Source organism: Tachyglossus aculeatus, chromosome 1 (genome assembly GCF_015852505.1).
Source record: "Tachyglossus aculeatus isolate mTacAcu1 chromosome 1, mTacAcu1.pri, whole genome shotgun sequence".
Lineage (NCBI taxonomy): Eukaryota > Metazoa > Chordata > Mammalia > Monotremata > Tachyglossidae > Tachyglossus > Tachyglossus aculeatus.
In genome coordinates this window covers 48,584,437-48,597,914 of record NC_052066.1, presented here as the reverse complement: position 1 = coordinate 48,597,914, position 13,478 = coordinate 48,584,437, and the positions used below count along the sequence as shown (strand labels likewise).

At 46.0% G+C, this 13,478-nt stretch overlaps 1 protein-coding gene across 1 annotated transcript in view; it reads right to left on the bottom strand.

Moving 5' to 3' along the window:
• MCF2L2 (MCF.2 cell line derived transforming sequence-like 2) overlaps nucleotides 1-13,478 on the bottom strand; it is a 491,086-nt gene that overhangs the window by 79,014 nt on the left and 398,594 nt on the right. The window contains exons 23-25 of the mRNA XM_038758478.1: nucleotides 13,339-13,431; nucleotides 12,434-12,512; nucleotides 3,127-3,199 (exon numbers count right to left, since the gene is read on the bottom strand). Of these exons, the coding sequence (XP_038614406.1) occupies nucleotides 3,127-3,199; nucleotides 12,434-12,512; nucleotides 13,339-13,431 (245 nt within the window). The remainder of the gene's footprint in view (nucleotides 1-3,126; nucleotides 3,200-12,433; nucleotides 12,513-13,338; nucleotides 13,432-13,478) is intronic.

Genomic DNA, 13,478 nt, shown 5'->3' with positions numbered 1-13,478 from the left:
TAATTCCACCTTGCTCATGTATTTCCTGTGTCTGGCCCAAAACTCATGCCTCTAGACTGTAAACTCATCGTGGGCAGGGAACGTGTCTGCCAACTCTTTTGTACTGTACTCTCCCAAGGGCTTAGTACAGTGTTCAGCACATAGTAAAGTGTAGTAATAATAATAATAGTAATATTAACGCTGTGTGCCCTTGGGCAAGTCACTTCACTTCTCTGTGCCTGTTACCTTATCTGTAAAATAAGGATTAAGAGTGTGAGACCCATGGGGGACAGGGACTGTGTTCCACCTGATTGCCTTGTATCTACCCCAGCATTGAGAACGGTTCTTGGCTTTGTGTAAATGCTTAACAAATACCGTAATTATTAATATCAACAAATCCCAATGATGATGATGATGCACCCTCCACCCTCAAATTTGCCAACTCAGGTCCCTCCCAACTGATTGATCCTAATCCTCCTGGCCATGCCAACTTCTCAGCCACCTCAGCAGCTCAGGTGGAAATCTTCACTCTCTCTGCCTCTCTGCTTTTCTTCTCAGGCCTCGGGCGATCATCTCACCAGAACATCCTCCTTGACAGGGATCTGCAGTCTTCCAAAGTGCTGAAGTAGTGTGAATAATAGTGGTTCTTGTTAAGCGCTTACTCCGCTCTAAGCACGGGGGAAGTTTCAAGTTAAATAGGTTGGACTCAGTCCCTGACCCACATTAGGCTCACACTCTTAATCCTCACTTTACAGATGAAGGAACTGAAGGCCCAGAGAAGTGAAGCGACTTGCCCAAGGTCACCCAGCAGATATGCGGCAGAGCCAGGATTAGAACCCCGGTCCTTCTGATTCCCAGGCCCGTGCTCTATCCACTAGGCCATGATGCTTCTCAGTGTGAGCCTGAGGCTGTACTGATTCTTCAGAAATGGTTTCCCTACCTTGGACAATCACTCTGAGCCTCAATTTCTGCATCTATAAAAAGGGGGATAAAATGCTTGTTCTTCTCCTTGGACTGTGAATGGCACGTGGGAACCACGTCCTATATGCTTACATTGTTCCTATCCCTGTGCTTAGTACAATGCTTGGCACAAAGTTAAGTGCTTAACAAATATCAATTATCATTATTATTACAGCTATTAGAGATACATAGAGGCCTTCATTTGGAGGTAGCCCACATAGCTTTCTTTATAATAATAATAATCATAATGATGGTATTTGTTAAGCATAGACTATGTGCCAAGCACTGTTTTAAGCATTGAGGAGGTTACAAGGTGATTAGATTGTCTCATGGGGGGCTCACAGTTTTAATCCCCATTTTACAGGGGAGGTAACTTGAGGCCAAGAGAAGTTAAGTGACTTGCCCAAAGTCACACAGCTGACAGAGCCAGAATTTGAATCCATGACCTCAGACTCCAAAGCCCATGCTCTTTCCACTGAGCCACGCTGCGTATCCTGCCACTGATCTGCAAGCCCTACTGAAGGCCTGCATAGGCCTCCTTTTTGTCATGGTCCAGAGAAGCTGCAGAGTTTGTCTTGCTTTTTTCCTAGTAGCGCTTTCATCTGCCAGTCACCACCACATAACCAATCTTGGTTCTTACTCACATAACATTATTTCTTTAGTGAATGTCCCACTTTTCTGGTTCTAGAATTTCTCTCTTTATTTCACTTTCCATACTTGCTCCATTCATTAATTCATTCGATCATATTTACTGAGAGCTTGCTTTGGGCAGAACAGTGTACTAAGCACTTAGGAGAGGACACTATAACAATAAACAGACGCATTCCCTGCCCACAATGAGCTCGGTGATCATCCATTGATTAAATAAGGTAAGCCTTGGGCTCAGCTGTCCAGGATTTGGTTTTATGGGCTGGAAACACAGCACCACACAGTTGGAGCTACTTTCCAAACGACCTTCTCCACCTGCTATTTATGGAGCCCTTACTCTGGTCTGTCCTATTCTCCTTCCACCTTGAATGTGAGCCCTGCCCAGTGTAGGACATGGACTGTGTTCAACCTGATTATCATGTATCTCCCCCGGTGCTTTGTACTGGGCTTGGCACATACTAAGTGCTTAACAAATACAATTATAATAACTTTGACTTCTTCACCTCCCATCCAACACCCTGCATGCACTCATTTCTTAAGCCACAGCCAGTCCAATTAAAGACTGGGCATACACGATTCCCTGGGAATAGGCCTTGTGTCCTGGCAGCTGCTCCAGCTCACAGTTGGAAGAGTGACTCTAGAGGAAGATGAGCTATTTGGAGGCTTCAGTGTTATAGGTGATCCACTCTTTCCTCTCCATCCAAACTGCTACCTTGCTGGTTCAATCTCTCATCCTATCCCAACTGGATTACTGCATCAGCCTCCTCTCTAATCTCTTATCCTCCTGTCTCTCCCCACTTCAGTCTATACTTTACGCTGCTGCCCGGATCATCTTTGTGCAGAAACGCTCTGGGCATGTTACTCCCCTCCTCAAAAATCTCCAGTGGCTGCCAGTCAACCTACGCATCTAGCAAAAACTCCTCACTCTCGGCTTCAAGGCTGTCCATCACTTAGCCCCCTCCTACCTCACCTCCCTTTTCTTCTTCAGCCCAGCCCGCACCCTCCACTCCTCTGCAGCTGCTAACCTCCTCACTGTGCCTCGTTCTCATCTGTCCCGCCGTCGACCCCCGGCCCACATCCTCCCCCTGGCCTGGAATGCCCTCCCTCCACACATCCACCAAGCTAGTTTCTTCCTCCCTTCAAAGCCCTACTGAGAGTTCACCTCCTCCAGGAGGCCTTCCCAAACTGAACACCCTCCTTCCTCTCCCCCTCCCCATCCCCCCACCCTACCTCCTTCCCCTCCCCACAGCACCTGTATATGTTTGTACAGATTTATTACTCTATTTTACTTGTACATACCTACTATTCTATTTATTCTGTTAATGATGTGCATCTAGCTTTATTTCTATTTATTCTGATGACTTGACACCTGTCCACATGTTTTGTTATCTGTCTCCCCCTTCTAGACTGTGAGCCCATTGTTGGGTAGGAACCGTCTCTATATGTTGCTGACTTGTACTTCCCAAGCACTTAGTACAGTGCTCTGCACACAGTAAGCACTCAATAAATACAATTGAATGAATGAATAGGTGTCATTACCTTGTGGAGTTGGATGTATCCATTGGGGCATGGTAGACACTCTCTGTGATCCTTTGGTGTAGCTGGCTTGCTTCTGTTAAAATAGAAAGAAAAAAGACCACATCCTTAAGACTTAATATTTTGACAATTCATCAATTAGAGGAGGAAGAGGTGGGTACTAAGAGAAATCAGGTGTGGCCATTCGGAAAGCAGCATGGGTTAGTGGAAAGAGTACACATCTGGGAATCAGAGGATCTGGGATCTAATCCCAGCTCGGTCACATGCCTATTGTGTGACCTTTGGCAAGTCACTTAACTTCTTTGTGCCTCAGCTTCCTCATCTGTAAAATGGGGATAAACACCAGTTGTCCCTCCCCCTTAGATTGTGAGTCCCACATGGGGCAGGGACCATGTCTGATCTGATTGTCTCATATCTATCCTGGTGTTTGGTGTATTGTAATCACTTTACAAATGCTATTATTACTATGTTGAACTGAAGATTTTATTAATAATAATAATTATGGTACTTGTTAAGCGCTTACTATGTGTCAAATACTATTCTAAGTGCTGAGTTAGATGCAAATTAATCAGGTTGGACCTAGTCCCTGTCCCAAGTTGGGCTCGCACTCTTAATCCCCATTTTTTAAAGCTGAGGTAACTGAGGCCCAGATAGCTGAAGTGACTTGCCCAAGGTCACACAGCAGACAATTGGCAGAACCGGGATTGGAACCCCTGATCTTCTGACTCTCAGTCCTGTGCTCTTTCCACTGCACCATGCTGCTTCTCCAATCCAAACATTCCTCCCTTAACTTATAAGTCCCCCACTCAAAATACTCTAATACAATGGAACCAACTTCAAGCAAGCCCTAATTAAAATAACAGGTTCTTATCTTCATCTCTGAGTAAGGCAGGGTGTAATGCCAACTTTCCATTTTGTATGAGGGATGGATGATGGCTGAATTCAAAACCCTTCGCTTCTAAGCTTCTTGCATCAACTCACGTACCCCCGGCCCTGCCCTGCCATCCTGTTTGAATTAATCACTCAATTAGTGGTATTTATTGAGCATTTACTACGTGCAGAGCACTGTACTAAGCGCTTGGGAGAGTAGAATACAACAGAATTAGAAGACTTGTTCCCCACCCATAATAAGCTTACAGTATAAAGGAAGAAAATAGATCAGCACAAATATAATTGAATGAATGAACCCAACTACCCCTCCAGCTTTCCAACTGTCGTTTTCCAACTTAAGTCAGGGAGACAAGGGTTTTTTTTTTTTATCTGTGAGGGGGTTTCTTGCTTCCAATCAGCAGTGCTGATTCAGGCATTTTTCCAACCCAAGCATCTGGTTTGGTGCCCAGAGCCACAAGTTTCCCTCCCTTCGCAAGATAGCTTGCAGATTTGTACTGGTAGATTTTCCCTGTCTTTGGCAAGTGAGCAGAAGCGGGCAGCTCTCTCTCAGCTTGCTACCCACACAGCGTTGGGCAATTGCCCCTTGGGACTAGAAACCTGCAAAACCCTAACAGGTCCTGAGCCTCTAGTCTGGTAGAATTGGCAAAGCATCATCCCCGACAGCGAACAATCAAAGACACTAAGTGAAAGATAATAATGATGGTATTTTTAAGTGCTTACTACGTGCCAACCACTGTACTAAGAGCTGGGGTGGATACAAGCAAATCGGGTTGGACACAGTCCCTGTCCCATGTGGGGCTTACGGTCTCAACCCCCATTTTACAGATGAGGTAACTGAGGCACGGAGAGTGAAGTGATTTGCCAAGGTCACACAGCAGACGAGTGGTGGAGCAGGGATTAGAACCCATGACTTTCTGATTCCCAGGCCTACGCTCTATCGAATCACTCAATCAACCAATCAATCATATTTATTGAGCGCTTACTGTGTGCAGAGCACTGTACTAAGCGCTTGGGAAGTACAAGCTGGCAACATATAGAGATGGTCCCTACCCCACAGTGGGCTCACAGTCTAGAAGGGGGAGACAGAGAACAAAACCAACCATGCTGCCACTGAACCATGCTTCCTGTTCTGATGTCAACAAGGTTTTGGGCTTTTGGGATGGGGAAGATAGTGGTGCTGTTGACGGAGATGGGGAAATGGGAGGAAGAATTAGTTCAGTTTTAGATCGGTGAAATTTAAGACGCCGGTGAGGCAGCCATGGGAAGAAGGTCTGGAGGAAGAGGAAATGTGAAATTGCATAACAGAAGTTGAGACAGTCATCAGTCATATTTACTGAGTGCTTATTGCGTGCGGAGCACTTTACTAAGAGCTTGGGAGAGTACAAGAAGAGAAGCAGCGTGGCTCAGTGGAAAGAGCCCGGGCTTTGGAGTCAGAGGTCACGGGTTCAAATCCCGGCTCCGCCACTTTTCAGCTGTGTGACCTTGGGCAAGTCACTTAACTTCTCTGTGCCTCAGCTACCTCATCTGTAAAATGGGGGTTGAGACTGTGAGCCCCACATGGGACAACCTGATCACCTTGTATCCCCTTCAATGCTTAGAACAGTGCTTTGCACATAGTAAGCGCTTAACAAATGCCATCATTATTATTATTATTATTACAAAACAACAATATAACAGAGTTGGTAGACATCTTCCCTGCCCACAGTGAGCTTACGGTCTAGAGGACGTGCTTACGTAGTCAAGTTAGAGAAGCAGCATTGTGTAGTGGAGCAGCAGGAGCCTGGGGTTCAGAAGGTCATGGGTTCTAATCCTGGCTCCGCCACTTGTCTGTTGTGTGGCCTTGGGCAAGTCACTTCACTTTTCTGGGCCCCAGTTACCTCATCTGTAAAATGGGGATCGAGACTGTGAGCCCCACGTAGGACAGGGACTGTGCCCAACCCGATTTGCTTGTATCTACCCCAGCGCTTAATACAGTGTCTGATGGTGTTGTGGATAGAGCAGAGGCCTGAGAGTCAGAAGGTTGTGGGTTCTAATCCCAGCTCTGATATTTATTCGCTGTGTAACCTTGGGGGAAGTCACTTCGCTGCTCTGGGCCTCAGTTATCTCATCTGTAAAATGGGGATTGAGACTGTGAGCCCCATGGGGGACAGGGACTGTGTCCAACGTAATTTGCTTTGTATCCACCCCAGCTCTTAGTACAATCAATCAATCAATCGTATTTATTGAGCGCTTACTATGTGCAGAGCACTGTACTAAGCGCTTGGGAAGTACAGGTTGGCAACATATAGAGACAGTCCCTACCCAACAGTGGGGTCACAGTCTAGAAGGGGGAGACAGAGAACAAAAACCAAACATATTAACAAAATAAAATAAATAGAATAGATATGTACAAGTAATTTTTTTTGCATTTATTAAGCGCTTACTATGTGCAAAGCATTGTTCTAAGTGCTGGGGAGGTTACAAGGTGATCAGGGTGTCCCACGGGGGGCTCACAGTCTTAATCCCCATTTTACAGATGAGGCCACTGAGGCACAGAGAAGTTAAGTGACTTGCCCAAAGTCACACAGCTGCCAACTGATGGAGCCGGGATATGAACCCATGACCTCTGACTCCAAAGTCCGTGCTCTTTCCACTGAGCCATGCTGCTTCTCTATTGAACAGAGTGAATAAATAAATAATAAATAAATAAATAATAAATAAATAAATAATGAATAGAGTAATAAATATGTCTAAACATATATACAGTACAGTGTCTGGCACCTAGTAAGTGCTTAACAAATACCATCATCATCATCATCATCATCAATCGTATTTATTGAGGGCTTACTGTGTGCAGAGCACTGTACTAAGCGATTGGGAAGTACAAATTGGCAACATATAGAGACAGTCCCTACCCAACAGTGGGCTCAACAATACCACAGTTATTATTATAATTAAGTTGCTTGGAGAGACATTGACACTGAGGGGATAGCCATGCAAGGTGAAGAAAACCCTGAGGAAAGCGTGTAGGAGAGAGCTCCAGGGTCCAGGCTGATCAGTGGGGAATGGGGAGACAGGCCTCATCCCCCCATTCCCTGTCAGAAGCGGCCTCGCCATCCCCAATCCAGTGGTGGAAACTTGACCCTCACAGCCTTTCCTCCTCCTCTCTGTCCCCTGGAGTCAGGTCAGCCCAGGGGGCCTGGGGATACAGAGGGAGAGTTGGGCCAGAACCACCTTGGTTTGGGAATCATCATCAATCGTATTTATTGAGCGCTTACTGTGTGCAGAGCACTGTACTAAGCGCTTGGGAAGTACAATTTGGCAACATATAGAGACGGTCCCTACCCAACAGTGGGCTCACAGTCTAAAAGGGGGAGACAGAAGAAACCACGTGCTAGAGTAATCCCGTTGGACCATCCGCCCCCTGAACGTATGACCCCCAGTCTGGCCCTTCGCCGGCACCACCACTGGCCTGAAGATCAAGTGACCTGGTAATTTAAAACATGGAGATGATCGGCCCTTATAAACCACTTATTTACCATATCGCTTTGAAGGATTTCGCCCGACAAATGGGTGCTAGTGCCAATCCGTCGTGGAACCAGTAGGAAAAGTGAGGGACCCAGACAGAGCCCCTGGGGACACCTCCAATTAGTCAGTTAGTCAATCGTATTTATTCAGTGCTTACTGTGTGCAGAGCACTGTACTAAGCCCTTGGTAAAGTGCAATAGAACAATTCACAGACACATTATTACTCTTTATTTTACTTGTACATATCTATCCTATTTATTTTATTTTGTTAGTATGTTTGGTTTTGTTCTCTGTCTCCCCCTTTCAGACTGTGAGCCCACTGTTGGGTAGGGACTGTCTCTATGTGTTGCCAATTTGTACTTCCCAAGCGCTTAGTACAGTGCTCTGCACATAGTAAGCGCTCAATAAATACGATTGATGATGATGATGATGATGATGATTCCCTGACCACAACAAGCTTACAGTCTAGAGAGGAGCTGAGGAGACTAGAAGTGGAGAAGGAGGAGGACGGGTATTTTGGTGTTTTGAGGGCTAGACTGTGAGCCCACTGTTGGGTAGGGACCGTCTCTGTCGCCGACTTGTACTTCCCAAGTGCTTCGTACAGTGCTCTGCACACAGTAAGCGCTCAATAAATAAGATTGATTGATTAATTATAATTATGGTATTTGTTAAGCACTTACTATGTGTCAAGCCCTGTACTAAGCACTGGGGTGGATACAGCAAATTCGGTTGGACACAGTCCCTGTCCCACGTGGGGCTCACTGTCTCAATTTCCATTTTGCAGATGAGGTAACTGAGGCACAGAGAAGTTAAGTGCCCAAGATCAGTCAGCAGACAAGTGGTGAGGCTGGGATTAGAACCCATGGACCTTCTGACTCTTGGGCCCGTGCTCTACCCACTATGCCATCTTTCAAAGCGATAGTTCAAGACCATTGGGGGTTTGGAGCATATGATGTGACGGTTCTCTCCCAAGCGCTTAGCACACAGTAAGTGCTCAATAAGTACGCTTGAATGAGTGAATGCACCATTCTATCGACCCATGAATGAGGGGATCTGTACACCTTTCAGATATACCCATTCATTGTGCATGTTAGGGTGTTGCTGTTTGCAATTCTTGTTTCAACAGAGCTTCTGTGATGTCGCTATGTATTACAGAAGAACGGATTACGATTTGAGCGATGGATTGCCTAACACGCCTTGCTTCCCTTGAGATTTGGGGTCATTAGACAAAGGTACTGTAAATAATTTCATCGACTTTTTAATCTGTAACTGGGCACCTGTAATTCTTGGAAGGTATTCAGTTACGTGTTCCAAGAAGAAGCAAAACTGACCGGAAATAACTCAGCCCGGCATGCCTGTTATGGGACTATAATGACAGAATTCAAATAAAATTGACTTTGTCTTCCCTTCTCCAGAAGTGCCAAGTTATTCAAGTTGTCAAATCCGACAGTTGCCACAATTAGCAGGAAATATCACTCACTAGAAGCAGACCAGAGACCTTGAGGAGGGAGATCCATGGTTTTAAAGACATGTCAAAGACTGAGCTCCTTGTCTTCCCTCCCAAACCTTGTCCTCTCCCTGACTTTCCCATCTCTGTTGACGGCACTACCATTCTTCCTGTCTCACAAGCCCGCAACCTTGGTGTCATCCTCAACACCGCTCTCTCATTCACCCCTCACATCCAAGCCGTCACCAAAACCTGCCGGTCTCAGCTCCGCAACATTGCCAAGATCCGCCCTTTCTTCTCCATCCAAACCGCTACCCTGCTCATTCAAGCTCTCATCCTATCCCGTCTGGACTACTGCACCAGCCTTCTCTCTGATCTCCCATCCTCGTGTCTCTCTCCACTTCAATCCATACTTCATGCTGCTGCCCAGATTATCTTTGTCCAGAAACGCTCTGGGCATATTACTCCCCTCCTCAAAAACCTCCAATGGCTACCGATCAATCTGCGCATCAGGCAGAAACTCCTCACCCTGGGCTTCAAGGCTGTCCATCACCTCGCCCCCTCCTACCTCACCTCCCTTCTCTCCTTCTCCAGCCCAAATAGCCCGCACCCTCCGCTCCTCCGCCGCTAATCTCCTCACCGTACCTCGTTCTCGCCTGTCCCGCCATCGACCCCCGGCCCACGTCATCCCCCGAGCCTGGAATGGCCTCCCTCTGCCCATCCGCCAAGCTAGCTCTCTCCCTCCCTTCAAGGCCCTGCTGAGAGCTCACCTCCTCCAGGAGGCCTTCCCAGACTGAGCCCCTTCCTTCCTCTCCCCCTCGTCCCCCTCTCCATCACCCCATCTTACCTCCTTCCCTTCCCCACAGCACCTGTATGTATGTATATATGGTTGTACATATTTATTACTCTATTTATTTATTTATTTATTTTACTTGTACATTTCTATCCTATTTATCTTATTTTGTTGGTATGTTTGGTTTTGTTCTCTGTCTCCCCCTTTTAGACTGTGAGCCCACTGTTGGGTAGGGACTGTCTCTATGTGTTGCCAATTTGTACTTCCCAAGCACTTAGTACAGTGCTCTGCACATAGTAAGCGGTCAATAAATACGACATTGATTTTAAAGAGTCTTAGTCTCTGTTTTATACTGGTGGAATAATTTAGCTCAGCTTCCCTTCAGACATCATCCGCAGCAGAGACATGTTAAATACTTTGAACTCCTCAGCAGCAACTAGGGTTCCCTTTGAAAGCATGTACACAAATTCTTTACAAATTTTCTTTACAAATTCAACTTCTCTTATCGTTCATTACTGATACTCTGCTGACTAAAGCAACTAAGAATTTCATAGCATGACCATCAACTAAGGCAAACAGCAGGGCCTAGTGGAAAGAGCCTGAGAGTCAAAGGACCTGGGTTCTAATCCTGACTCTTCCACTTGTCCACTGTGTGACCTTGGGCAAGTCACTTAACTTCCCTGTGCCTCAGTTATCTCATCTGCAAAAGGGGGATTAAGACTATGAGCCCAGTGTGGGACATGGATGGTATCCAACCTTGTATGTACCCCAGCACTTAGTATAGTGCCTGGCACATAATAAGCATTTAAATACCATTTTTTTTTAAAGGCAAATACCAAGAAAAAGTTCTAGGAGCCTCTTGAATGCAAGTTCCTGGTGGGCAGGGAATGTGGAGTTTGGGGGCTTTTTTTTTTTCTTCTATTGCACTCTCCCAAGTGATAAGTATAGTATATCACTACAGAAGAGCAGCCCGGTCTACTGGAAAGAGCACGGGCCCCATAAAAATGGGGATTAAGACTGTGAGCCCCACGTGGGACAACTTTCATTCATTCATTCATTCAATCATATTTATTGAGCGCTTACTGCGTGCAGAGCACTGTACTAAGTGCTTGGGAAGTACAAGTTGGCAACATATAGAGACGGACCCTACCCAACAGCAGGCTCACAGTCTAGAAGGGGGAGACAGACAACAAAACAAAACATATTAAAATAAAATAAATAGAATAAATATGAAGAAATTTGTATCCCCCTCAGTACTTAGCACTTAGAACAGTGCTTTGCACATAGTAAGCACTTAAATGCCATTATTATTATTATTATTATTAGTGCTTGACAAATACCAAAAAAAAAAAAAGGGAACAGAAAGAGACAGAAGAGGGGAAAGGAGAGTACAAAAGGCGAAATCAGGAGGGTAGACTAGGGAAAAGAGGAAAGGGAATAGGAGAGAGAGAGAGAGAGAAGGAGGTGAGAGACTGGGGGAAATTACTACACTTTTGCAACTGGCCACTGCCAACTGCCACCATTGCCCACGGTTGGCCTGTAGGAAATGTGATGCATACCTGGGTGTCTGCGGCTCACTCTGATCCAGCGCTTAGAACAGTGCCCAGCGCTTAGAACAGTGCTTCGCACATAGTAAGCGCTTAACAAATACCAAAATTATTATTATTATTATCTGCCCAGGGGTGGAGGTGGTAGGGGGAAGGGTCCCTGTTGGCATGGCTCGGGGGGCCGCAGCGGCAGCGACAAGGCAGGGCATCTGGAGGGGAAATGCGGGGGCGGATTCCACCAGCAGAGCCGCTGCACCTCAAAGTCCTTCTGGAGTTCCAGCTCAACACGGCCGAGGTGAAAATCTCTGGGACACACGCCATCACTCTAGCTACGGAGTACACAATGGTGACCTTAAAGGGCCTTCCCTTCCCAGGGAGTGGGGGGACTGGACAGAGACTCCATCACACGGGGCAGAGAAGGGAAGATAGGAAGAGTGGTGCGGACCTGCTTCCTCAAGTGGCAGTTATCCTGCAGAATCCCTCTCTTGTGGGCAGGGATTGTGTCTGTTTACTGTGGTGTGCTCTCCCAAGCGCTTAGTACAGTGCTCTGTACACAGCCAGCACTCAATAAATACCACTAAGTGAATGAATAAATAAAGGGGCAGGTGGTATAGCGGAAGCAGCATGGCATAATGGACACAGCATGGGCCCGGGAATCATCCTGGGAATCAGGAGGCAATGGGTTCTAATCCCGGCTCTGCCACCTGTCTGCTGAGTGACTATGGGCAAGTCATTTCACTGCTCTGGGCCTCAGTTACTTCATCTTTAAAATGGGGATGGAGGCTGTGAACCCCACCTAGGACAGGCACTGCGTCCAACCCGATTTGCTTGTATCCACCCCAGCGCTTGGTACAGTGCCTGACATATACAAATACCATTATCATTATTATCATTATTATTATTAAAGGTTGGAGTGGAGAAGGGGGTGGGGGCATTAGATGAGAGGTTGAGGGAAGAAAGGCTCACTGCATCCGGGCAAACCTGGAAACAGAAGATTCCTGGGCTCAGATTTAAAGTTCTAAGAAAAGATGCAAAGAAATCTAAAGAGAGGTTTTCAGGGTTCTGACCTCAGTTTTTTTACTGTCATCCGTGAAATTTTCATTGTGAAGAAAAGTGGCCACCTACCTCTGCAAGCTTCCAATTGTCCTGTCAAAACTTTTCTGATCTCTGACACCCAGAGGTTTTTCAACTCCACCGAGGATGCCTGCAATGATAGCCAGGATATGTTAAGAGGTTCTGAATAAAGTGGTTACTAAACATTTGCTTCCCTAAGGTTGGTTAAATGTGCTTTTGTTATTCTTGTGTCTGGTTTTCAGCTCTAGGGAAGATCATTTCTGAAGCACTTTAAAAAAGATAACATCATTTCTCAACATGCTTTTTATTTCTCTAGGTAAACTTACATGTAGACTTCGTAGATTGACTAAGTATAAGGGGAAGGGTCACTTTAAATAATGGGCAAAATGGATAGTTAAGGGTCTCCATCTCAGTGCTCACAGGACACTGGCTATAAACATCTTCTCCCCACATTTGCCACTCGTCTCTATCACAGACCACACAGAAAAAATTCACCAAAACCCCCCAAAACTAAACAAAAACTAAACAGAAAAGAAAAATGCACCAGAAGTGATGGGGAAAGAGAAGGATGGACATGGCATTTTCCACGGAGAGAGTGATTCTGTGATAGAGACATGTTACCCAACAGTCCTCAGGGCCTTTAACAAAGGGTTTGCTATTCTGATAAGCACGCGGGGTATTTAGAACTTGCTAAAAGGCCACAGTGCCAGTGTCCTTTTTGACTGGAAGTCTTCAAACACAAGTGGTTTTTCAAGTTTCATTGAATGAGATGAGAGCAGCTGCAGTCCCTTGGGCAGGGAGTGAATCGCTGCTAACTGTCCCGCCATTCACTCAGATCATGAGTAACTCTTTTTTCCAGCCACCGTTCAGTTCTCTATCTGGGGCTGCCAGGATCGGTCAGGAAACAGAGTTCAAGTAGCATTGGCCCAAGACTTAGAATGGGGTATGAATTTTACCTGAATGATATAAACTTCTTCTCGTCCATTATACCAAATTTCAAACTTCTTGTTGTCCCCCTTCACATTTTCAGTGATGCCAACTGTGCTCATCTGTTGCAAAAAGAGAAACGTGAATATGTTGGAATGGCTCTGATCAC